Source organism: Sturnira hondurensis, unplaced genomic scaffold (assembly GCF_014824575.4).
Source record: "Sturnira hondurensis isolate 20B ecotype Veracruz unplaced genomic scaffold, ASM1482457v3 Scaffold0004068, whole genome shotgun sequence".
NCBI classification, from domain to species: Eukaryota; Metazoa; Chordata; class Mammalia; order Chiroptera; family Phyllostomidae; genus Sturnira; species Sturnira hondurensis.
In genome coordinates, this window is record NW_028076699.1 from 7,110,809 (window position 1) to 7,137,726 (window position 26,918).

Here is a 26,918-nt window from a genome sequence, read left to right on the forward strand (position 1 = left end):
GGAACTCGGATTTGTCTAGCCTGAGTCAGATGCCTATGAGGTGGCTGCTCCCATTTTATCATAGTGGAGCAAGGGGCCACTCTGAGGAACAGACACAGGACAGGGGAAGAAAATTATTTTCTGGGCTCTTCAGATTGTTCCAGGTTCCCCTAGAGGAGCAAAATTACATTGCTTGTCAGCATCATGACACACTAATATTTTAATGGTGGGTGTTTTGTGTATTTAAAATTTAGAAAAGCTGAGGGAAGTATCCTTACCCAGCCATAACCACATTGAAATTAAATTGAAAATGTAAAAAATATAAGAAAATGCTGTGAGTGTTTTATTAAAAATATATCTGTGCTGATTTCTTAAAGTATTTCTCCTGTATGTCAAAATATATTTGCATTATTTTGCATTATTTATTATGTCTTTTGATGAGATACAAAGAGTTAAGCTTAATGTTCATGACATCACTTTAGTTTTCCTGTAATTTTGTTTCTAGAAATAAGAATCGGCAAGGGAAGTAGGGCCACTCTATGGAAAAGGAAAAGAATAGCTATAGACATATTAAGAGATTCAGAAGCTGGTAAACAGTTTTAACTTTACTGATTTTAGCGTATACAAAGTTTCAAAAGAAAAGTCATTCAATATTATGTTGAAGGTTTGTATTTCAACCTCTGTATTTCTTCCTGAAAATATTTCCATCATGCCGTCCTCTTTTTGACCATCATAAACTATCATATTCAGTACATTCTTCTAGTGAACTGGTTGACAGGTATGGACATACTTTTTCCATTAGAGGCTCCCCGAGAAAAGGCGTTGAAGAGCTCTGTTTCACTCGAGAGTCATCAGTAAACCAGTCGTCAGCTGCTTCTATAGTTTGGCCATAACAAGAATCAGATGGTAATGTTGATGAGCTTAAGGTCAGATCACCCCAATTTGTTGTTGAGCTGGTCTCTGAGGGGTCACAAATCACTGTTTGTGTTGCAAGGCAGAATTCATGTTTAGAGTGATCACTTGCTGTAAAAGAAAAGTAGATTTACTATGAATGTTACATATTCATGAGCCAAATCTTACTGATAAGGCCAATGCTGCTTTTAGAAATTTATCATCTTTTTGGATTATAATGGACAGGATGATGATATAGTAAAAAATCTGAGTTGCTATCATCATATATACAATGTTAAACATGTAAATGGAAGTTAGCAATATTTTTTATAGTAATCAAGAGTAGAAGAGTCTATCCTAAATAAAATCAAACTATAAACAGAAGAAGATTCTAAACAGGCTAGAAATCTCAGTTCTGGAATGTCCCTTAAAATCAGAAAAGACAGATAGTTTCCTAACTGTTTAAAGCTATATATTGCCCTATTTTAAAAATAAATTTAAAAAATGCATGCCTCCTTGAGTAGGCAGATTATAAAATGTTTGGTTCATAGTAGAAAGGGCTTATGAGTTGACTTTATAGCAATAAAAATAACAACTAACATTCCTATAGTGTCTTATAATTCAAAAGCAATTTGATAGACTTCCACATCTCATCTTCTCAGTAATTCTTTAAGGTAGTTATTATTTGCACCACTTTACAAAAGAGAAGATTAAGAACTAGAGAAATGACTCGTCACAGATCAGACACAAATTGGACTTGAATCTACATTTTTGTTACTCTAAGTCTCAGGTTTCTATTACATTATTCATCCTGGCAGTTGGTATTAAAAATGTAGTTTTAGGAAAGATCACATTTATACAATATCCTAAAATATATATTTACTGTATTTTATATATTAACTTTTGATATTAATGTATAACATTAATTTTTAAGGCTGTTTTAAATACCTTGTTACATTTTATATTCAGTAGCTCTAAAATTATGTAGGAGGATAATGTTTTGAGATACCAAGACATGATATGAACTACCTAAAGGATTATAAAACACTCAGGTCTTTTGATCCTCTGGCATTACTATATGGCAATGACTATGATACCATTGGATATAAGTAGAGACAAAAATGTAAATTTCACATTTTAATTTAAGATTTAACATTGTGAGTTTTGTTTTCTAAAAAATATATGCCCATTTATATACTAATAAGTTAGTGTTTCCCTTGAATTTTCATGGTTTTTAAAAATACTTAGATAACATTTAGAATAGTCCCTTGATTTTCAAGATGTTAATTGCTCTAAGTTGATTACAATTTTTTTGAATAAAATGTTGAGAAAAAGTACCTTTTATATGTGCTGTTTCCTGTTCTCTTTGCTCCTCCTATATAAAAAAAGTTATTTGTATTTAAAAAATTGAAGGTTTAATATAATTTCTTTAATGCATTTGACTTATAAAATAATATATTTTAAAATAACAGCTTTAAAAAAATATTTTACTTATTTATCTTTAGAGGGGAAGGGAAGGAGAGAGGAAGAGAAACACCAATGTATGGTTGCTTCTCCTGCATCCCCTGCTGGGAACTGGCCCTTGCCGGGTACTGGCCTGCAACCCAGGCATGTGCCCTGACTGGGAATCAAACCGCGATCATCTGGTTCGCAGGCCTGCACTCAATCCACTGAGCTACGCCAGCCAGGGCTTAACATAACAGCTTTTTGATGGAATAATATTTTTTCCATGATAAGAATTCATTTTTACCAAAATGTATTGACCGAAAAGAAAAAGCGTTGAAGTATCATCTGAAAAGAATGCGGACTGGTTCAAGAAAGCAGTCTCCAGATTAGGAAATGAAAGGGTGAAACAGAGTTCAACAGGATTACTTCTCTCTATCCTCACTAGAGTCACTTGGTTAGAACTAGAGAGGGCTAACAAAATAATTAGAATTCCTAGACTTACTCATTTCATTAACCACCACCACCAACAACAAAGTGAATTCTGGCTGAAGGCTTTTATAAAAATGCAACTATTCTTTTGAAGCAAATAAAACATTTGATGAAACAATACATTCCAGATGTTTTGTGAGGAGTGTGGCAGTGTTGTAGTTCTCAAACTTTAGGGCATCAGATTCATCTGTTGTGCTTGTTAAAATAATGGTTCTTGGGTGTAATATCAGACCTTACTGAAACATATTCTCTGGAAATTTGCACCATAACACATACCACAAGTGGTTCTGATTCAGGTTATCCTTCGACCACTAGCAAAACAATGAGCTAGTTAATGCATAGGGTGTTTGGAATAGAGTGTGTGAAATTGAGGCTGGAGAGAGAACATCGTCTCTTGTGTTCTGGGGAAACATTGTTAGAACTCTGTGCTGGTCTGTATTGTCCTGTCCTCGCAGGAGATATATATATATATATATAGGATAAGCACTTTTTTATGACCAATTTTACTTCTTTGTCACTTTCACCTTTTGTTAATACAAATGCCAGTATACACCCACAGTGGCACATAAAAATAGGGAGAGATATGTTGAGAGTGAAGGGTCCCAGCTCCACACCAGACCCACAGCCCAGGGTTCCAGTGTCATGAAGATCGTATGATCTCCAAAACTTCTGGCTGTAAAAACCAGTGGGGATTGAGGCTATGGAAGATAAAAACTTTTGGAATAACAGGCAGTTCCTCTTAAAGGGCCTATACACAGACTTACTCAGACTCCCTCCCTCCAAGCTCCAGTATGAGTGCAACAGAGTAAGAGGCATCAGAGACATATAAGGAGGAAATGAATTTTCTGGAATCAAGGAGACAGTGGGGCTGGGGGCAGTTTCTCCCACACAGAAGCACTGGTAGAGGCCATTGTTCCTTTATGAGCCCTCCCCTCACAGAGCCACAGAGTCAGCAGGAGGACACCACATCTGAGACTCCATCAACCTGGCTCACATTGTTTGCCTCACCCTGGTGATTTCCTGACACCATGCTCTACCTAACTTTCAAGCCCACCCAGGCTGTTTTCAGTGTCTTTTCCATATGAATGGCTTGTCTTGGCCCATGCTTCAGATTTTCCTAAATTCTCTCAAACCAGCCACACCTGGCTCCAGCAAGTCCCACACTTCTCGCTATGTCACTCCAAGTCCAGCACTAGCAGCAGCTGCCATTGGTGTACAGCTTGGCTACTCCTGGGCACTTCAAAGCCTAGTACCAGTAGCAGCTATCTGTAGATTGCTTTGTAGATTATGTGGTATGACCCCGGACAGAACATAGGCAGTGGCTGACCTTGGATTTGCCAACAGCAATTAAGGCTCAACTACAAGAGGAGGCTGTACACAACCCACATGGTGGGTGCACCTTGAGTACTCAGCTTGGGTAAGAGGGGAGGCTATGCCACTGGACCCTAAAGGACACCCACTACCTTAGGCTCCTCTGTCAAGCCAGTGAGATGTAGCAGCTCTACCTAATACATAGAAACAACCACAAGGAGGCTGCCAAAACGAGGAGACAAAAAAACGTGGACCAAATAAAAGAACAGAACAAAACTCCAGAAAAAGAAGTAAACAAAATGGAGACAAGCGATCTACTAGATACAAAACACTGGTTAAAAGGATGCTCAAGGAACTCAGTTAGGACCTCAAGAGCATAAAAAAGATCCAGTCAGAAATGAAGGATACACTAACTGAAATGAAGAACAGTTTACAGGGGAACAACAGTAGAGTGGGTGAAGCTGAGAATCAAATAAATAATTTGGAACATAAGTTAGAGAAAAGCAGCCATCAGAACAGCAAGAAGAAAAAAGAAACCAAACAAATGAGGATAGTATAAGGAGCCTCTGGGACAACTTCATGTACCAACATTTGCATAATGAGGGTGCCAGAAGGAGAAAAGAAAGAGTAAAAAATTGGAAATCTATTTGAAAAAATGACAGAAAACTTCCCTAACTTTGTGAAGGTAATAGACACACAAATCTATGAAGCAGAGTTCCAATAAGATGAACCCAAAGAAGCCCACACCAAGACACATTATAATTAAAATGCCAAAGGTTAAAGACTAAGAGAGAATCTTAAAAGCAGCAAGAGAAAAGCAATTAGTTACCTATAAGGGAGTTCCCATAAACCTGTCAGCTTATTTCTCAAAAGAAACTCTGCACACTAGAAAGGATTGGCCAGAGATATTCAAAGTGATGAAAAGCAAAGACATAAAACCAAGATTACTCTACTCATCAAAGCTACAATTTAGAATTGAAGAACAGATAAAGAACTTCCCAAACAAGGAAAAGCTAAAGGAGCTCATCACCACCAAATCAGTATCATATGAATGTTAAAGGGTCTCCTTTAAGAAGAAGAAAAAGATAAAAACTATGAACAATAAAATGGCAATAAATACATATCTATCAACAATTGAATCTAAAGAAACAAAATAAACATACAAGCAGAACAGAAACAAAATCGTAAGTACAGAGAACATTTTGATGGTTGCCAGATGGGAGGGGGGGTCAGGAAGATGGGAGAAAAAGCTAAAGGGATTAAGAAATACAAAAATACAATAAAAAATAGTGAACTTTTAAAAAAACCTGTAAAAGTCAGATAAAACAAGGAACAAAAGTCAAAGAGCAGAGGAAAACTAAAGAGACAAATGCAATATGTATCTTGGATTACCGAGTACATTTGTGTAAAAACTGGTGAAATTCTTTACTCACATGTGGAATCTAATGAACAAACTGAACTAACAAGGAAAAACGGGGACAGACCCTTAGATGTGAATCAGGACAACAGCTAGTGGTTGGGAGGCAAAGTGAGGAAATAGAAGGATTGATTAAAAAAGGAAAAAAGACTGACAGACATTGACAACAGTGTGGTGATTGATGGGGTGAGGTGGGTGTAAGAAGACTAAATGGTAATGGAAAAAAACACAACAAAGATTAAATTTTAAAAAACTGGTGAAATCTGAAGTCTGGAATTCAGTTAATTGTAATGTACCAATGTTGGTTTCTTAGTTTTGACAAATTTACTGTGGCAATTTAAGATTTTAACATTGGGATAAACTGTGTGAAAAGTATAATAGAATTCTATATTACCTTTGCAACTTTTCTATAAATCTAAAATTATTCCAAAATAAAAAGTTTACTTAAAAATCATATGCAAAAACATAAATACACAAATTTTCCTATAATAAAAGTTAGTAAGATATGCAAGGCCCTTATGAAGATAATTATAAAGCTTTATTGAAAGATATTAAAGATGACATGTAAATACAGAGAAACATCATGTTCATGGATTAGAAACTTAATAATCAGTTTTTCCCAAATTGATCTAAAACTACACTGCAGTTCTCCAAATTCCAAAATAATTTTGGTAAATGCTGCTAGACAGTTGGTCAAACATATGAAAACAGTTGAAATTGGACACCTAGTTACACCAAACATGGAAATCAATTCCAGATTGATTAAAGGCTTATGTAGTCAAAACTATAAAAATCTTAGAAAACAATATAGAAGGGTATCTTTATGACTTTCGAATATGGAAGAGAATAATAAATCATAAAAGGAAGGGCTGAAAAATTAGGTTACATTAAAAATAAAAGAATTTTGCCCTGGCTGGTGTAGCTCAGTGGATTGAGGGTGGGCCTGTGAACCACACGATCACGGTTCGATACCCAGTCAGGGCACATGCCTGGGTTGCAGGCCTGTTCCCAGTAGGGGACTCACAAGAGGCAACCATACGTTTCTCTCCTTCTCTCTCCTTCTCTCCTTCCCTTCCCCTCTAAAGATAAATAAAATCTTAAAAAAATAAAAGAATTTTTGTTCATCACATCATATCATAAAAATAGTGTAAAGGAAGGCCATAAATTGTATGAAGACAGAAAATAACATAACCAACAAAGGGTTAGTTATCCAGAATAAATAATTCTTTTAAAGTTTTATAATTAAAAGACAAACTTATAGAAAAAGAGACAAGATTTGAACAAGCATTTTACATAAGAAAAAACCATAATGGCCAATGAACTTTAGAAAAAACAATCACCTCATTTTTCAGCAGGAAAATACAAATTAAAACTAGAGTGAACTATTAAGAGAATGAGAAGACAAGTTACAGTCTGGGTAAGAATGTTTACAAAAGACATATTTGACAAAAGACTTATTAAAAATATATAAAAACTTCAAGCCCTGGCTGGTATAGCTCAGTGGATTGAGTGTGGGCTGTGAACCAAAGTGTCACCAGTTCGATTCTCAGTCAGGGCACATGCCTGGGTTGCAGGCTCAGTGCCCCCTTGGGGGCACACACGAGAAGCAATCACACATTGATGTTTCTCTTCTTCCCTTCCTCTCTCTCTAAATATAAATAAAAATAAAAAATCTTTAAAACATATAAAAACTCTTAAAACTCAACAACCAGAAAATGTACAACCCAATTAAAAATGAGCAAAAGATTTAAATAGATACTCCACCAAAGAAGACATACAGACAGCAAATAAACATATAAAAAGATGTTCAACATCATATGTTATTAGGGAAACACAAATTAAAACAACAAAGTACATTATATACCTATTTTAATGGTGAAAATCCAAAATGCTGACCAGCAAATGCTCATGAAGATGTGAAACAGGAACTCTCATTCATTGCTAGTGTGAATGCAAAATGGGACAGCCAGTTTGGTAGACATTTTGGCAGTTTCTTACAAAACTAAATACCTCTTATCATTCTGTCCAGCAACTATGATAGTTGGTATTTTACCCAAATGAGTTGAGAACATATGTGTACACAAAAATCTGCACATGAATGTTTATAGCAGATTTATTCATAACTGCCCAAACTTGGAAGCAACCAAGATGTCCTTCAGCAAGGGAATAGATAAGCAACCTGTGGTATATCCATACAATGGAATATTATTCAGCACAAAAAAATGCTATCAAGCTTTGACAAGTCAGAGAGAACCTTAAATGCATATTACTAAGTGAAATAAGCCAACCTTTGGCAACATATTATATGATTCCAGCTATATGAAATTCTGAAAAGGGTAAAACTATGAAAACAGTGAAATGATCAGTTCTTGCCAAGGATTAGAAGGGAGGAAGGAATGGACAGACAAAGAACAAGATTTTTAGGGTAGTGAAACTATTCTGTTTGATACTGTAATGATGGATCTCTCCCCATCCCTTCCTTTATCCTCCCATCTTCTCTCTCTCTCCCCCTCCCTTTCCCCACCCCCTCTATGGTTTTGACAATATACAGGGTCCGGCAGAAGTAAGACTTGCTTGAGTGTGGTTAGTAGGGTAATAATATGGGCGTAATAATTTATAGTTTTAATTTGAAAATTCCACCTAAAATGTCATGTGGTATGCTTGAGTGTTATATTGTTATGTTACAGAATTACATGCTTGTGATTTTTCAATAAAAGATGTAATAAAAGGGGGGGGTTATTTGTGCTGGACCCAGTATATCATATATAATATATATCATATATGATATATACACATATTTTTCCTAAAACCCAGAGTGAATTCTAATGTAAACTATGGACTTTGGGTGATAGGATGTGTCAATATAAGTTCAAAGATCATAAAAAATGTGCCTCTCTGGATGTTGATAATGCGGGAGGGTGTGGGGCCAGGGATAATGGGAACTCTACTTTCTGCTTAGTTTTGCTGTGAACCAAAAACTGCTCAAAAAATAAATTCTGTTAAGAAAACACTATAGTAAGATACTATTACAGCCATCAGCTTGTCAAAAAATTAGGAGCCTAAAAATATCAATACTGTTTTGAATATGCAGAGCAATCCTAGCACCTATTCATGCCTTAGGGGAATGGGTATTGATACGGCTACTTTGGGAACAAGTTTGGAATTATCTAGTAATATTGAACATGCACATATTGTAAGTCAGAAGTTTACTGTTAGATAGATTTCCCACTGAAATTTCCTAAAAACAAGGAAACAGCTAAAACCAACCCAGCCCTCGTTGGTGTGGCTCAGTGGATTGAACACCACCCTGCAAACTGAAAGGTCACTGGTTTGCTTTCCCATCAGGGCTTGTGCCTGGGTTGCAGGTTAGGTCCCCAGTTGCAGGTGTGCGAGAGGCAACCAATTAGTGTTTCTCTCCCTCTCTTCCTCCCTCACTTCCCTTCTCTCTGAAAATAAATAAATAAAATCTTTGTTTAAAAAGCCCAACATCCATAACCTAAATTTTAATAGATTTGAATAATGGAATGCCATATAACAGTAAAAATACTGATCTAGAGGTATATGGACCAACCAGGATGAGTCTCAGAAATGTAATACTGCATGGAAAGGGAAAAGTATATTATACAAGGAGCCCCAATACATAAAATTTAATAATACATTGTTTAAGGATCTATAACATTTGGGGTAACAGTTCATTGCAATTGCAGGATAGTGGGTCCTTCAGTAAAGCGAGGGAGTGCGGGATTTAAGAGATAAAGACTCAGGACTGAAAGGTATTGGTAATATTCTATTTCTTATTCTGAGTGGTGGGTATAAAAATTCCACTTATTATTTTTTAAACTCTGTGTTTATTCTTTTTGTATAGGTTACATTATACAATAAAAGCTCTTTTAGAAACTAAGCTAGAGTTCTACATTAATTGAAACCACATTTTAAAAATAATTTTTATCCTCCTGCTCATCTCTTGTAGTAAGAAAGACACCAATACAGAGACAGGAGCAGAAATTGAGGTGAGAAAAAGAGGGACCATATGAAAGAGTCCTGTATATACTGAAACTGATTGTGGCTGAGATCAACACTGTATTATTCTTTTATACTATGTTTTATTTATTTATTTTTTATTTATCTTTAGAGGGGAAGGGAAGAAGAGAGGGAGAGAAATATCAATGTACATTTGCCTCTTGTGGGTCCCCTGCAGGGAACTGGCCGGCAACCCAGGCATGTGCCCTGACTGGGAATTGAACCACGATCGTCTGGTTCACAGGTCTGCACTCAATCCACTGAGCTACACCAGCCAGGGCTCTATGTTTTCATACTACGTTTTACCTTTTCTTTTGAATTAGGTTCCTTCTGTTGACTATCAAGAGTCCTGAAGAATGATTTGTGTTTACCTGTACATTATCTATCTCTCCCACTAGACTATAAGTCTTCTGAGAGCAAATTTCCAGTTGCCTAGACTAGTGCCTGGCACATAAACGCTTTTTCATATGTGATGAATAAATAATAAATAACCTAATTAAAATGTAGTACTCCTTTACTTGTACTTCTTCCATCATAGCACTCATGATATTTTTGTATGTATCCTACATTGGATATGAAGATACCACTGTATCAATGGTACCTAGCAAAATTCCTAGCATGTGATGGGTATCAGTAAATTCAATTACTATTAAATGCATACATAGAAACAACTATTTCTCTGCAATGCTATCTCTGTTTCAAACTATCCTTCATTTGAAAGTCAGAGTTTTCCTTAATATTCTTTAGGAAACATTGATTTGGTCATTAAACCTGTCTGCTTGAAGCCCTCCAGGAATAGCAGTATATTTGTATGGTGCTCACTACATGACTAGGTACTATTCTGAGTGCTTTTTTTTAAAGATTTTATTTATTTATTTATCTTTAGAGGGGAAGGAGAGAGGGAGAGAAACATCAATGTATGGTTGCCTTTCATGAGTCCCTGGCTGGGAGTTGGCCTGCAGGGAACTGGCCTGCAACCCAGGCATGTGCCCTGACTGGGAATTGAACCAAGATCCTCTGGTTCGCAGGCCTGTGCTCAATCCACTGAGCTATGCCAGCCAGGGCTCTGAGTGCTTTTTGTATGCTAATTCATTTAATTCCCATAACAATTCCATGGAGATGGAATCATCCTCATTTTACAAATGAAGAAATTGAGACACTGACAAGTTAGGTAACTTGCCTAAAATGACACAGTTAGTAGTGACAGAGCAAGGATTTTACTCTCTTTAATCTATGTTCTTGATCATAATCCCACAATGCTGCCAGTGGATTTGTAGAGTCTATGGGGTAAAATCCAAAGTCCTTAAGCTACAAATGAGGCTCCTCATAATGTCATCTCCAGGATCTTTTCCCACCATTAGCCTCTTTTATAAATCAGGTGTCCAACTTCTCCAAGGAGGACATACAGAGGGACCAGAGACACACGAAAAGATGCTCAGCATCACTCACCATTAGAGAGATGCAAATTAAAACCGCAAAGAGATACAACCTCATACCAGTCAGCATGGCCAACATAAACAAATCAACAAACAAGTGTTGTAGAGGATGCAGAGAAAAGGGAACCCTAGTGCACTGTTGGTGGGAAAGCAGCCTGGTACAGCCACTGTGGAAAACAGCACGGAATTTCCTCAGAAAACTAAAAATGGAACTGCTTTTTGATCCAGCAATTCCGCTCCTGCGATTATACCCTAAGAGCCCTGAAACACCAATCCAAAAGAACCTATGAGCCCCAAAGTTCATAGCAGCACAATTTACAATAGCCAAGTGCTGGAAGCAACCTAATTACCCATTAGCAAATGAGTGGATCAAAAACTATGGTACATTTACACAATGGCATACTACACAGAAGAGAGAAAGAAGGAGCTTATACCCTTTGCAACAGCATGGATGGAACTGGAGAGCATTATGCTAAGTGAAATAAGCCAGGTGGTGAGGGACGAATACCATATGATCTCACCTTTAACTGGAACATAATTTACAAAAGAAGAAAACAAACAAAATATAACCAGAGTCATTGAAATTAAGAACAATCTAACAATAGCCAGAGGGGAGCGGGGAGGGGACAGTGGGAAGAAGGGTTTTCAGGAACTGCTATAAAGGACACATGGACAAAACCAAGGGGGAAGGTGGAAGCAAGGGAGGGAGGTGGGTTTGGATGGGGTGGAGGGGAGGGGTGGGGAGAAATACAGATAACTGTAATTGAACAACAATAAAATAATTTAAATTTGAAAATTCAATATCTTTAAATAAATAAATAAATCAGGTGTCCAACCTGCAGCCCATGGGTCACATGCAGCCCAGGATGGCTATGAATGCAGCCCAACACAAAATCGTACATTTACTTAAAACCTTTTTTTCTCTTATTAGTTTTCATTAGAGTTTGTATACTTAGTGTGTAGTCCAAGACAACTCTTCTTCTTCCAATGTGGCCCTGACATGCCAAAAGGTTGGGCACCCCTGCACATTATAACATTTTTCTGAACATGTTATTTCTTTCATAGCTGCAAGCTTTTGAACATACTGTTCTTTGTTTTCTCTCCTGGCCAGCTTCTATTCACTTTTCAAAGCCCAGCTAAAGATGTCTTCTCCGTGCAGCCTTTCTTAATTTATATTTCCTTGTCTACATTTCTTTATTTCTGTGGCTCTTACCACATTATAATTTTTAGTTTGTATGTTTTTCTTTTCTACTAACTTTGGGATCATCTAGGTCTGGACTCATGTCTTAATTTGTTTCTGTAGACTCAGTGCCAAAACTAGTATTGCCACATTTAAGGCACTCGAAAAATGTTTGTTAAACAAACAAATAAACACTGAGTTCAACTTGAGTTCAATATTCAAGATGTAAAATGAAACTTTGACATATTATCATTTTGTTGCTATTTCACTATTAATGTTATAAAACCACTAAACTGTTTCTTTTATTTAACTATATCATACTTTTAAGTTTCTACTGGTCTCTCCCTTACTTAGCAGTATTTTGACACTTACATAAGTTACTTACATAACTTAACAGAGTTAATTAGGTTTCTGCCTTTCACACTTGCACTAGCTAGTGCCTTGAATATAAAATTCATATCTTACTATCCTCAATAAGGGGAGGTACAGAGCTTGGGATATAATGAAGGCTTAATAAAGCCTTTATTTTTATTAGTTGGTTCCAGTAGATTATATGCTTATCTGGGTATCCTCTTTATCTCCAAATCTCTTCTCTCTGATAGGCCTGGCAATTTGGCTTTGTTTTTCTTAGCCCTTTATCCTCGCCATAACAATATGGAGAATATAGGTTCTCAGGCTAGAGATTTAGTGAAGCAACTATAGGACACATTTTCATTTTTTTTCAGTGTTCTATAATGTAAACCATAACTAGTTTGGGTAATTTAAATTTAGCTCATGTTATTGTCCCTCAGCTTAAAAAATAACAGTAGATAAAACTGAAAGACAACAATGCTAATGACATGGTATCAAAAAGATTATTTGAAAAATTTTCACTGTACCTCTAATTGAAATGTTCCTGTATGAAAATTTCGAGAAATAAAAACACATTGAGAATGAGATTTATTGTTTGCCTCTGATGGTCTTTGGCTGCATCTCTCATCAGTTGTTTTGAATTCAGAATTTTGAAATATTTCTCTGAAAAATATTTTATAGAGAATATTATTAAAATGAATTCTTTTATTTATAGTTATACATAAGGGTGTAAAATAGAATAAATATTACTACACATTTATTCTTAAAAAATTTTTGTTGTACTTTTTTCTACTGCCATTTAACCCCTTTATATTCCTTTTCCCCTGCAATCACCACACTGTTGCCCATGTCCATGAATCCTTTTTCCTTTTTGCTCAGTCCCTCCACCTATATTTATTTTTAAAAGCACGAATAAACTTACATATTGCCTTCTCATATGTTACAGATTTCATTATACCTATTTTATTCATAGAATATAAACTAAGCAACTTCTTATGCAGGATTAATATTTACAGTTTTAAGATCAACCATAAATTTTTAAATATTTTTTAAAAAATGTTTAGATTACAGTTTATATTCAATATTATTCTGTATTGGCCTCATATGTGTGCAGCATAGTGGTTAGAAAATCATGTACTTTACCAAATGGTTTACCCAATATTTCAAGTATCCACCTACATAGTTATTACAATATTATTGGCCCCAAAAATAGCTATTATAATATTATTGACTATATTCTCTATGCTGTAATTTATATCTTTGTTCTATAACTACCAATTTGTATTTCTTTATCCCTTCACTTTTTTCACCCAGCCCCCACCCTTCCTCCCCTTTATCAACCACTAGTCTGTTCTCTGAGTCTGTTTCTATTTTGTTTTTTTATTTTGTCTTTAGATTCCATGTATAAGTGAAGTCATGTGTAACTATGAGTTTTTAATTTTTTTCTGGTTGTGAGATAGTTAACTGACTTTAATGTTAAGTAGTTTCTTCATAAAATTGCCCTTACTGGCAGAGGAAATTTAGTGAAATAAAATTCAATGATCAATTTTATGTTTAATCATATCTCTGACAAAGTTAAGTGGCAGGAAACTGACTTGAAATTAATGATTTACAAAAGAAAAGTATCTGTGATATTTACCCATGCAACCACAGGCAATTTTGAGAAAGAGTTTAAAATAATAAAGCAGCAAGTAAAATCCCAGATGATCAAAGATATTTATGTACCAAGGAATGTAGCTTCTAACAGTTATTCTCAACTCAATGACTTCAATAATAATGTTAACTGCCATTTCTTCTTCCAGAAATACTAGAGAATTTCCAAATTAATTAGAGTCTATATTGTGTTACTTAATGAGGTGTTAATTAGGGTTCATTCATTCATTGAATTTCATTTACTTAATGAGTATTTTTTGAGTACTCACTATGTGTCAGGCATTGTGCTGGGCATTGTATATATATTGGCAAAAGAAAAGAAAGACAGTCACTACCCTCAAAGAACTGCCATTGCTTTTATGGAGCTTAAAAACTAGTAAGGAAGAGAGACAATAAAATAATCACAAGAAAATGAAAAATTACAAGTGCGGAAAGTGTTATCAAGGAAAGCTACTCAGTACTATGCAAGTACAATATAACAAAGGGAATTAATGTAGTTAGAGAGGTCAGGGAAGACTTTTCTGAGGAAGAGATGATTGACATGAACATCTGAAGAACAAGTAGTAGTTATTAGATAGAGTGTGATGGAGAAGGAGAGATGTGGGGGTAAGAATATCCCAGTCAGAGAGAAACTCAAGTCCAAACACCTAGTGGCCAGATTAGAACAAGTGTAGCTGAAACACAGAAAGCAAGAGGGAAAGTGGGAGATGAAATTAGGGAATATGCATGGGAAGACCATGTAGGGATTTAAAAGTCATGTGGTTTTGTCTTTATCCTAAAAACAATGGGAAGTCCTTTATAATATAGTAGGGATAGGGTACAAGGATGGGGCCTCTTGATCAGATTTGTATTTGGACAATGTCTGGCTTAAGTGTGCAGAAGAGATTAGGTCCACCCGTGACAGATAGGGTAGGGGTTCAGTTAGAACTCCTACTGCAGTAGTCTATGTGGGAGATGATGATAACTTGGATAAGGTGGTGGCAGTGGTAGTGGAGACAAATGGATAGATTCAAGCAATTTATGAAGTAAAATAAGTAGACCTTGGTGATGGTTCAAGTTTAGTGTGGATGGGAAAGAGTATGGGGGATATCAAGTAGGTCTTCCATCTTTAAAGAGAGAAAAAAAACCCTTCCTTGACCCCACATTCTCCTCCAGCTACTGCCCCATTTATCAACTCCCCTTCACACACACACACACACACACACACACACACACATGGCTTCTTAAAAGAGGTGTCTATACTTGTCTCAATTTTCTCACCTCTTGTGTTTTATTCAAAGGTAAGCTTCTGAACCCATCACTCCACCAAAATTTAAAAAAAAATTTATTGCATCCTGACTGGGGATCAAACCTGCAACCTTGGTGTATTGGGACCATGCTTTAAGCAACCGAGCTACACAACCAGGGTTCCACCAAAATTCTTTAAGGTCACCAATAACTTTCAACTTGCCAAATCCAAACATTACTTCTCTAGCCTCACTTTTCTCAACTTCTTAAGCCCCTGAACATAGCTGGTTGTTGCCTTCTTCCTGAGACATTTTCATAATGTCATAATTTTGACTTCCTTGACATGTTACCCAGGTGTTATTGATTCTTCTTATTTTTTACTATATTTCTAAGTGTTGCTGAGCTAAAGGGCACAGCAACTTTAGCTTCTAGCTTCTTTTCTTTCAAAAATCACCCCCCCCGCCGATTAGTCCCATCCAGTTCTGTGACTTTAGAGAACCTAAATCTTCAATCTGACTTCTTTCCTGAAATTCATACATGCCATATTCGACTTGTCTATTTGAAATGTCTACTTGGATGTCTAATAGGTTGTGATAAGTACATCCAAAACACAACTCCTAGTTTATCACCACTTCCTTAGCTTGCTCTCTCCTGTAATCATCTCCTCCTCTTAGTAAATGGAATGAACAACTACTCAGTTGCTCATGATACATGTGTAGGTGTTAGCATTAATTTGGCCAATTCACTTATCTTTCCTTATCTCATCCATCAATGAGCTCTGCTAACTTTACGTACATGACAAATTCAACCCCTTATTTTCATCTCCTCTACTTCCATATTAGTCCAAGACACTATCATCTCTCACCTGGACTATGCAAAGCTTCCTAACTTGTCTCTCTGTTTTTATGCTTGCTCCATTAAAATTCAGGCTTCACAGACAAGAAAAATCTTTTAAAAATATAAATCAAAACTTTCATGCATTGCCAGTTACAATGTATACCCACTTTGGAAAACTGACAGTTTCTTATAAAAAGTTAATCATATGGTCCATCAATTTTATTCTTAGGTATTTACCCAACAGAAGTAAAAGCATGTAAACAAAAATATTTATACAATATTGTTCACAGCATCCCTATTGCCAAAGCTAAAAACTTGAAATGACGCAAATGCCCACTAACAGAAGAATGAATAAACAAAATCAGGCATGTTCATACAATGGGATACTAGTCATCAATAAAAGAATGAATTGCAGATAAATACAACATAAACAAGCCTCAAAAAATATGTTAAGTGGAAAAAGCAGACATAAAGTTCATATGATTCCATTTACATGAAGTTCAAGAACAGGCAGAATTAATCCATGGGGATAAAAGTCAGAGTAATGATTGCCCCTGGGTAGGAGGTGCTTGGGAAGGAGCATGAGAGAACTTTATAGGTTGATGGAAAAGTTCTAGAACTTGACTGGAATTGTGGTTACTTGACTGGAAATGTGTTTGTTGAAATTCATCATAATACCTTCAAAATCTATGCACTGTGTTGTTTGTGAATTATATCTCACATTTTAAGAAGTGTTATAAAAATTAATTTACCCATAGGTGACATTATTATCCTTCAAAAGGGGATCATATTACTGCTACCTCATGATCCTATTATGAAATCTAGATGAGATAACATATAAAGCACTTACAACAAGTCTAGCTCTGTAGTAAGCTCTCAGTGTTAGCTATTAAGATGATGGTGATGTGTCATTCCCCTGCTTAAATCTTGATAGCACAAATAATAAAATCAAAACTCCATTTTCTAGCCCAGCAATTTTCAGCTGGTATGCCACAACATACTGGTGTGCCACAGGAATTTTAAAACATGCAATACCTGACTATTTAGTTAGGGTCACTGACCTCTTTTCCCTTAGAGGAAAAAATGGTGATAGCCAACACAATAGCTGTGCACTGTGAATGAATCAAAATTATACCTATTTTTTCTCTGATTGACAAAAAATATATTTTTATGTGCCACAGAATTTTAGTTTATATGTGCCATGAGGTAAAAAAGGTTGAAAATTGCTCTTCTGCCCTACAAATTTCCGTGTAATCTGGCCCCTATCTACCTCTTCAGTTTCATCATTTTCCTCTTGGTACAGTCTATTCATTTTGGCCTTTCTGTTAACTGAACAATACCAATATTATTCTCACTTGGGGTCTTTGAAATTACTATCTCTTCAGTTTCTAAAGCTCTTCCACAAGGTCTTCACGTGTCTGTCTCCTTTTCATTCAGCTCTCAGATTAAATATTGCCCACCTGAAAAGACATTCCCTGACCACTTTATTTGTTCATTATCTGTCTCCTCCCAGAGTCACTGCAAGTCAGTGAGACAGAAAATTTGTCTGACTTGTTCACAGAACAAAGGCAGGCACCCAATAAATATTTGTTGAAAGATTGAATAAATGAATAATTTCTAGTTTCTAATTTGTACAAGTAGATAGATAGTAACTATTCATTTGCTGAGATAGGAAACACTGGAAGAGTGTGTGGGAAGATTATGTTACAATTTATATTTTTTAAACATCAAAGAAAATACTAAACTGATTAAACATTAAAAACTCCAAATTTTACAGAGAATCCAAGATGGCTGTGGAGTAGGTGGATGTTACAATTATCTCCTCCCAGGACCAAACTGAAATTACAACAACAAAAAAATAGAACAGTCAATCTGAATATCCAAGTGAAGACTTGTTGAAGAAAAGTCTTATAACCAAAGATTTACAGAAGAAGCCACATTGAGACTGGTAGGAAGGTGGGGGGCGGGGCACGAAAAGGGCTAAATTCATATCCATAGGCAGAGAGATACCTCAGCTGCAAAGGTTCCCCTTGAGAAGTGTTGGAGTTTCAACCCCAAGCTGGACTCCCCAGTGCAGAGCACCAGAGCCAGGAAGAGGCACCCGCTTAACATTTGGCTCTAAAAATCATGGAGGATTCTACCCACCAGGGAGAGTCGCAGTTCTACTAGAGACACAGGAGACCCCTTAAAGGCCTAATGCAAAAAATCTCATTTACAGCCACTCACCTTGGCTCTGGCAAAGGGAGAGTGGAGCAGATTGGAATCGTGAAGAGAGAGTGGGGTTTATGGCTCTGAAGAGAGAGCTGAAGGGACAGCTTCCAGGCTCACTAGGCTGAGTTCTTCTTCCATACTGCAAATGACATCATCCTTGAGTGGAGCACCCCCACTCCATATGGCATCAGCCTGGGGGAATGCAACAGCCCCACCCTATAGACTGCCTGTTGACCCACCCTACAGAGTCCTGCTGAGGAGTTAGGCTGGGATGTAGAGGTCTGAACAGGCTCAGAGGGTATTAGTGACTGAGTTGTGTAGATTTGGGGAAGAGGCCATTACCCCCACTATCTTGTGAACCTGACTGGTGCCTGCCCCTCATGGAAGACCTGCCAGCCCCACTCTCTGGGCCCCTTGTGGCCCCACCCTCCCAACTCCTGGTGGCTTCACCCCAACAAGGTCTGGGCAGAATCCAGGGCAGACTGAGTTGTGTGGCTCTGGACTTGGGACCACTCCCCCTTCCCCAAAGCCTGACTGGCACCTCCCCCTCATGGCCCCATCCTCCCGACTCCTGACAGCTCCACCTTAATGAGGTCAGACTCTGGGGAAAATCTGGGACAACCTGAGTAGTGTGGCTCTAGGACAGGGGACATATTTCCCCTCACATTCCTGACTGGTGCAGAGCCCTCTCTGCACACAGCCAAATCATGGTCTGTTTAGGCCTGATAAATCTGCTGACCTCACACTGACAACCCCCTGACACCTTGCCCTGCCACAATGGTATGCAAGCACTAGGCCCATAGCAGCTAGACTTGATATACCCTGGGATATTTGCTGAATGGCCTCAGACATTGCACTGACACCAAGTTTAAACCTGTATTGATCTGGTAAACACCATGTGCCCCAACCTGGTGGCTTACTGAGAACCTACATCACGCAACTTAAGTACTGCCAAAGGCTCTTTCAGTGACTAAGCCTAATAGGCAGCTGGCAGGTGGAGGCAGTCAGAGGTAAATGGAGGCAGTCAGAGGCAGGCAGAGGCAGATCTTAAGGTGTCTTGGGAATTTTGCACCCCTGCTCCTAAGTCTAGTGCTGGTAAAAACTAACCTTGGAGCACAGCTGGTCCTTCTCATGCACACCCAGGCCCAGCATAGGCAGCCACAAAGTGTGAATTACTTTGTAGCTCCAAACAGGTTTCCCAGGGCCAGTCACAGGTAGTGTCTGACATTGATCTGCACTAGAGTTTTTCCCGGGAGACCACAGAACCAACACACAAGAAGTCCAATTTCAGACAATATTAGAGCAGGTGGCATATGCAAAGGGAGAGCTCAGCAGGTATCAGACCCTGCTGAGATGAATTTCACTTTGTATACTCAGCACCTGCACAGCATATCCTACATTGTGGTTGTGGTTGATTTTCACAGTAAGCAAGCCTGAGTGTTGACCCCATGTACGAATGGGCCAATAGCAATTAAGAATCAATTACAATAGGAGGGTCCACATAACCCACACAGGGGACATTCCTAGAGCCCCCACAGCTCAGATGATCGAGGAGACTGAGCTACTGGGTCCCACAGGACACCTATTATGTAAGGCCACCCTACCAAGACTAGAAGTCACAGTAGATCTACCTAATACATGGAAGCAGACATGAAGAGGCACCATTTGGGGGGACAAGATATGTGCCCCACTGTGGTATACAGGGAGAGACTGAAGTGTATGGTATTGGGGAGAATAAAGGCCATTATCCCTTTGCTGAGCCCTCCTCCAGTAGGCTGGTGCCATACTGAGTCTCCATCTACCTGGCTAACATCGCATGATCCACCTTGGAGATTCACAGAGGCTCCACCCTTCCCAATTTATAAGCCCACCCAAGCTGCTTTTCCATAAGAACAGCTGGTCTTGGCTCCTAAATCCTATCAAACAAGCAATAGCTGGCTGTAGTGAGCCCTAATAGCAGCCAGATTAAAGGTACAGCTTGGCTTCACCTGGGAATCTCCAAGCCCGGCACAAATGGCAGCCATCTAGATTGTTTTACAGCTCAGGCAGGGTGAACCTGGGCAAAATACAGGTGGGAGCTGACCTTGGCCTGACCCACCCAGTAAACCCCAGGACCAACACACCAAGTGGACAGCTACAGAACATGTTGGAGCACCACCATCCTGGCCCCACACAGCTGATCTTCCACAGAAGGTGGAAGTTGGTGGTCAGTGGTCACAGCCAGTTCTTGTAGCTGCCTGGCCTGTGTAAATGCCTTCCATTGATCTGCCAACAGCAACCAAGGCTCAACTATAAAAGGGTATACTCGGCCCACACAAAGGGAGCATCTTGAGTACCCAATTTGGGTGATAGGGGAGGTTGTGCCACCGGACTCTAAAGGACACCTACTACGTTAGGCCACCCTACCAAGAAAATGGAGTTAAAGCAGCTCTACATAATACATGGAAACATACATGGGGAGGCTGCCAAAATAAGGAGACAAAGAAACATGGCCCATATGAAAGAACAGATCAAAACTCCAGAAAAAGAGCTAAACAAAATGAAGATAAGCAATCTATCAGATGCAGAGTTCAAAACACTGTTTATAAGGATGCTCAAGGAACTTAGTAGGACCTCAGCAGCATAAAAAAAGACCCAGTCTGAAACAAAGGATACAGTAATTGAAATAAGGAACAATTTACAAGGAAACAACAGTGGAATGGATGAAGCTGAGAATCAAATAAATGATTTGGAATATAAGGAAGAAAAACACAACCAATCAGAACAGTAAGAAAAAAATAATCCAAAAAAAATGAGGATAGTATAAATAGCCTCTGACAACTTTAAGAGGCCCAACATGCACCTCCTAGGTATGTCAGAATAAGAGAAAGAGCAAGAAATTGAAAATCTATCTGAAAAAATAGTGAAAGAAAACTTCCCTTATTCGGTGAAGGAAATAGACATGGAAGTCCAGAAAGCGCTGAGTCCAAATTGTGATGGTTGCAAAGAGGCCTACTCCAACACACATCATAATTAAAAGACCAAAAGTTAAAGACAAAGAGAGACTTTTAAAAGCAAAAGAAAAGAAGTTGGTTACTGGAAGGTTGCCAAATGGAAGGGAAGAGAGGGTGAATGGGTGAAAAGGTGAGGGAACTAAGAAGCACAAATAGGTAGTTACAGAATAGCTATGGGGGTGTAAAAAATAGAATATCCAAAGAACTTATACCCATGACCCATGGACATGAACAATGGCATGGGGATTGCCTGAGGAAGGGGGGTTACTGTGTGGAGGTGGACAAAGGGGGAAAAATTAGGACAATAGTAATAGCATAATCCATAAAACACCATTAAAAAAAGAAGTGTGCCCCAAATGAAAGGAGAAATCTCCAGAAAAAGAGCTAAATGAAATGGAGGCAAGCAATTTATCAGATATAAAGTTGAAAAAAATGATTATAAGGATGCTTCAGGAACACAGTGATAACTATAAACAACTTAGTGAGAATTTCAAAAGCATGAAAAAAGACATAGATTCCATAAAAAACAGTCATAAATGAAGAATACTTTATCTGAAATAATACACTGGAAAAAATAAGCAGTAGGTTGAATGAAGCAGAGATTCAAATCAGTGATTTGGAAGACAAAGTAGCAGGAAACACCCAATCAGAGCAGCAAAAAGAAAAAATAGAATTAAAAAAATGAAGATAGTTTAAGTAACTTTTGTGGACAACATGAAGTGTAACAACATCTTCATTACAGCGGTACCAGAAGGAGAAAAGGGAGAGCCAGGGATCAAGAGCCTATTTGAAGAATTAATAACCAAACACTTGCTTAACCTGGTGAAGGAAAAAGACACACAAATCAAGGAACCACAGAGAGTCCTACATAAGATAAACCTAAGGAGGCCCACACCAAGACACATCACAATTAAAATGGCAAAGGTTAAAGACAAAGAGGGATTCTTAAAAACAGTAAAAGAAACACAGTTACCTACAAGGGAGCTACCATAACACTGACAGCTGATTTCTCAGCAGAGACATTTCAGGCCAGAGGGTTTGGCATGAAATATTCAAAGTGATGAAAAGCAAGGATGTACAAACAAGACTAATTTACCAAGCAAAGCCATCACTAAAATTTGAAGGAGAAATAAAGAGCTTCCCAGACAAGAAAAGCTAAAAGAGTTTGTTAATAGCAAACCAGTATTACAAGAAATGTTAACTAGCCTTGAAAAAGAGGATGAGGAGGAGGAAGGAAGGAAAGAAGAGGTGGAGGTCTAAAAGAGAAAACAACAACAGAGAAACATAGTTAAAAGTATAAAATGACAGTAAGTAAGTACCTATCAATAATCACTGTAAATGTAAATGGCTTAACTGCTCCAATCAAAAGATATAGAATAGCTGAATGGATAATAAAACAAGAGCCATGTATATGCTGTCTACAAGAAACCCACCACAAAATGAAAGATACACATAAAGGGATGAAAAAAGATATTTCATGAAATGCAAAGAAAAAAAGGTGGGGCAGCAATACTTATATATGACACTTATAACTTTGAAACAAAGGCTATAATAGGGCAAAGAAGAACAGTACATAGTGATAAAAGGAGCAGTCCAACAAGAGGATATAACTCCTGTACACATACATATATGCACCTAACATAGAAGCACCTAAATAAGTAAGGCAAATTTTAATGGGCATAAAGGGAGAGATTGACAGCAATATAGTCATAGTATGTTTCTTTTTCTTTTTAAAAGATTTTATTTATTTATTTTTAGAGAGAGGGGAAGGGAGGGAGAAAGAGGAAGAGAAACAGAAATGTATGGTTGCTTCTCAATTGCCCTCTACTGGGGACCTGGTGTGCAATCCAGGCATGTGCCCTGAATGGGCATCAAACTGGCAAATTTTTCACAGGCTGGTACTCAATCCACTGAGCCACACACCAGCTAGGGCATAGTATGGAATTTTAATACCCCATTGACATCAATGGACAGGGCTTTCAGACAAAAATAAATCAACAATAAAACAGCAGCCTTAAATGACACACTAGATCAGACAGATTTCATTGATATCTTCTGAGCATTTCACCCCAGAGCAGCAGAATATACATTCTTTTCAAGTAAACATGAAACATTTTCTAGGAGAGACCACATGTTAGGACCCAAAACAAATATCAATAAACTGAAGAAGACTTAAATCATATCAAGCAAGCATCTTCTCTAACCACAATGTTATAAAACTAGAAATCAATCACAAGATAAAAACTGAAAAACACTCAAAACACAGAGGCTAAATAACATGTCACTGTTAAACAGAGATTAAATAACAGAGGTTAAATAACATGTCACTGTTAAACAATGGATTGATTAACAATGAGATCAAGGGAGAAATAAAAAGATACCATGAAATAAATAAAATGAGAATACAACAAACCCAAATTTATGATACTCAGCCAAAACAGTCATAAGAGGGAAATTTATAGTATTACCGACCTATGTCAAGAAAGAAAAAAATTTCAAATAAACAATCTAACTTTACACTTAAAAGAAACTTGGGGGGAAAAAACAGTAAAGCCCAAAGTGAGCAGAAGAAAGGTAATGATAAAGATCAGAGCAGAAATAAATGAAATAGACCCTAAAAAAACAATACAAGAGATCTATAAAACCAAGAGCTAATTTTTTAAAAAGATAATCAAGATTGATAAACCTTTAACCAAACTCATCTAGAAAAAGAGACCCAAATAAAAAAATCAGAAATAACAGACAAGTAAAAACTGACACCCCCAAAATACAAAGGATTTTAAGGAAATATTCCAAACAAATATGCCAACAAATTGGACAATCTAGACAAAATGGATAAATTCCTGGACATACAATCTTATGAAACTGCATAAGGAAGAATCAGTCAACCTAAGTAGATTGATTACACAAATGGAACTAAACCAGTATCATAAAACTCCCAAGAAACACAAATTTGGGACTGGAAGTCTTCAGATGTGAATTTTACCAAACATTCACAAAAGAACTCACACCTGTCCTAAAATTATTTCAAAAAATTTAAGAAGAGGGAAGACTCCCAAGCTCATTTTATTAGGACATCATTAATCTAATTCCAGAGCCAGAGAGACATCACAAAGATAGAAAACCATAGGCCAATGTATCTGATGAACATAGATACTAAAATCCTCAACAAGGCCCTGGCTGGTGTGTCTCAGTGGATTGAGCACCAGCTTGAAAACCAAAGGGTCACTAGTTTAATTCCCAGGCAGGACACATGTCTGGGTTGTAGGCTAGGTCCCTAATAGGAAGCATGTGAGAGGCAATCAAACGTTGATGTTTAGCTCCATCTTTCTCCCTCCCTTCCCCTTTCTCTAAAAATTAAAAAAAAAATCTTTAAAATTCTCAACAAAATATTGGCAAACCAGATCCAGCAATGCATTAAAATATTATACACCATGATCAAATAGGATTTGTTCCAGGGAGGCAAGGTTAGTATAATATCCATAAACCAATTAATGTGATATACCACATAAACAAAGTAAAAAATAAAAAACACATAATCATATCAATAGATGCAAAAAAAGCATTTGATAAAATCTAGCACCCATTTATAATTAAAAAAAACCTTTCAGAAAAGTGGAACTAAAGGAAACATGCCTCAACATGACAAAGGCTGAATATGACAAACCCACAGCCAACATCATACTCAATGGGCAAAACTAAATGCGTTTCCCTTAAGATCGGGAACAAGACAGGGATGTCCTCTTTTACTACTCTTATTTAACACAGTACTGGAATTCCTAGCCACAGCAAGCAGACAAAACAACAACAACAACAAAAAAAACCCCACAGAAAACCACGGAGAAATGAAAGGCATCCAAATGAAAGGCATCCAAAGGAAGAAATAAACCTGTAATTATTTGCAGATGATATGATACGAAAGTAGAGAACCCTATACTATAGAGAACCCTAAAGATTCATGGTGGAAACTTCCATCTAGTAGATTCCACCATAAAACTACTAGAACTGATAAATGAATTCAGTAAAGTAGCAGAACACAAAATAAATATCCAGAAATCAGTTGCATTTTATACACCAAAAATGAACTGTAAGAGAGGGAAATTAAGATAACAATCCCATTTACAATTCCATCAAAATAAAATACCTGGGAGTAGTATTTAAGCATGGAGGCAAAATATCTATACTTGGAAAATTATAAGACACTGAACAAAAAACTGAATAAGATACAAAGAAGTGGAAGCATATATTTTGTTCATGGACAGAAAGAATCGACATTATTAGAGTCCATACTACTCAAAGCAATGTACAGAGTCAACACAATTCCCATCAAGATACCAATGGCATATTTCACAGAACTAGAACAAATATTCCAAAAATTTATATGGAACCATAAGAGATCCTGAATAGCCACAGCAATCTGGAGAAAAAAGAACGAAGTTGGAGGAATCATGCTATCTGATATCAAAGTAACAGAGGGGACCCCCCAAAAGCCAGAATTATCTTCTGGAGGCAGGCCCACTGTAATACAGGCTTCCCTCACTAGGTGAGTGTTCTAGAAACCCATCAGTATCAGTGTACCAGCTGGCATTGTTGTGATAGGCTGTGCTTAGCTTCAGTGAATTATTTCTGAGGACTCTTTCAACCCACTTGCCCATTTCATGATGGGTGATTTACAAGCACATCTGCCCACACTGCACTGAGTGTTCAGCAGTTTTTGACCAAAAACAGCATGACCCCCATGCCCCACCCTCTCTATTCACCTGATCTTCCCCTGAGTGACTTTTGTTTTGTTTTCCCAGATGAAAATAGTCCTCAAAGTTAAACATTTTGCCAATGTGGAAAAGTTGAAACAAAGAAACAAAAATGCCAGAAGCACTAAATGGCATCAAAATCAATGATCTCAAAAACTGTTTTGAGCAGTGGAAAAAACATCTTGATATGTGTATTGCACCAAATGGAGAGTACTTTGAAAGTGACTGAAGTTTAAGTGTGTAAGAATAAACACACAGTTTTTTATAAATAAATTCTGGGGTTTTTGTGGTCCCCCCTCATATACTACAAGGCCATAGTAATCAAAACAGCATGGTACTGGCATAAAAACAGACTTCCATTGAGGGAACAAAATACAGAGCCCAGAAATAAACCCCTGCCTGTGTGGTCAATTGATATTTGACAAAGGAGTCAAGGACATACAATGGGGTAAAGACAGTGCAGTCAATAAATTGTGCTGGAAAAATTGTGTTGGGACAGAAATGTGAAGAAAAAAATGAAACTAGACTACTTTCTCATACCATACAGAAGGATAAACTCAAGTGGATTAAAGTCTAAATGTTAGACTTGAAACCATAAAAATTCTGGAACAGAACATAGGCCATAAAATCTCCAACACTTGTAATTCTGGCATATCTCCTCAGGCAAGGGTAACAAAAGAGAAAAATAAACAATGGGACTACATCAAACTAAATATGTTTTACACA

General features: G+C 37.3%; 1 protein-coding gene across 1 annotated transcript in view; it reads right to left on the reverse strand.

Moving 5' to 3' along the window:
• Nucleotides 1–609: 609 nt before the first annotated feature.
• CUNH1orf185 (chromosome unknown C1orf185 homolog) overlaps nt 610–26,918 on the reverse strand; it is a 37,227-nt gene continuing 10,918 nt past the window's right edge. The window contains exons 3-5 of the mRNA XM_037043354.1: nt 13,048–13,183; nt 2,209–2,245; nt 610–1,002 (exon numbers count right to left, since the gene is read on the reverse strand). Coding sequence (XP_036899249.1) covers nt 710–1,002; nt 2,209–2,245; nt 13,048–13,183 — 466 coding nt within the window. The 3' untranslated portion in view covers nt 610–709. The remainder of the gene's footprint in view (nt 1,003–2,208; nt 2,246–13,047; nt 13,184–26,918) is intronic.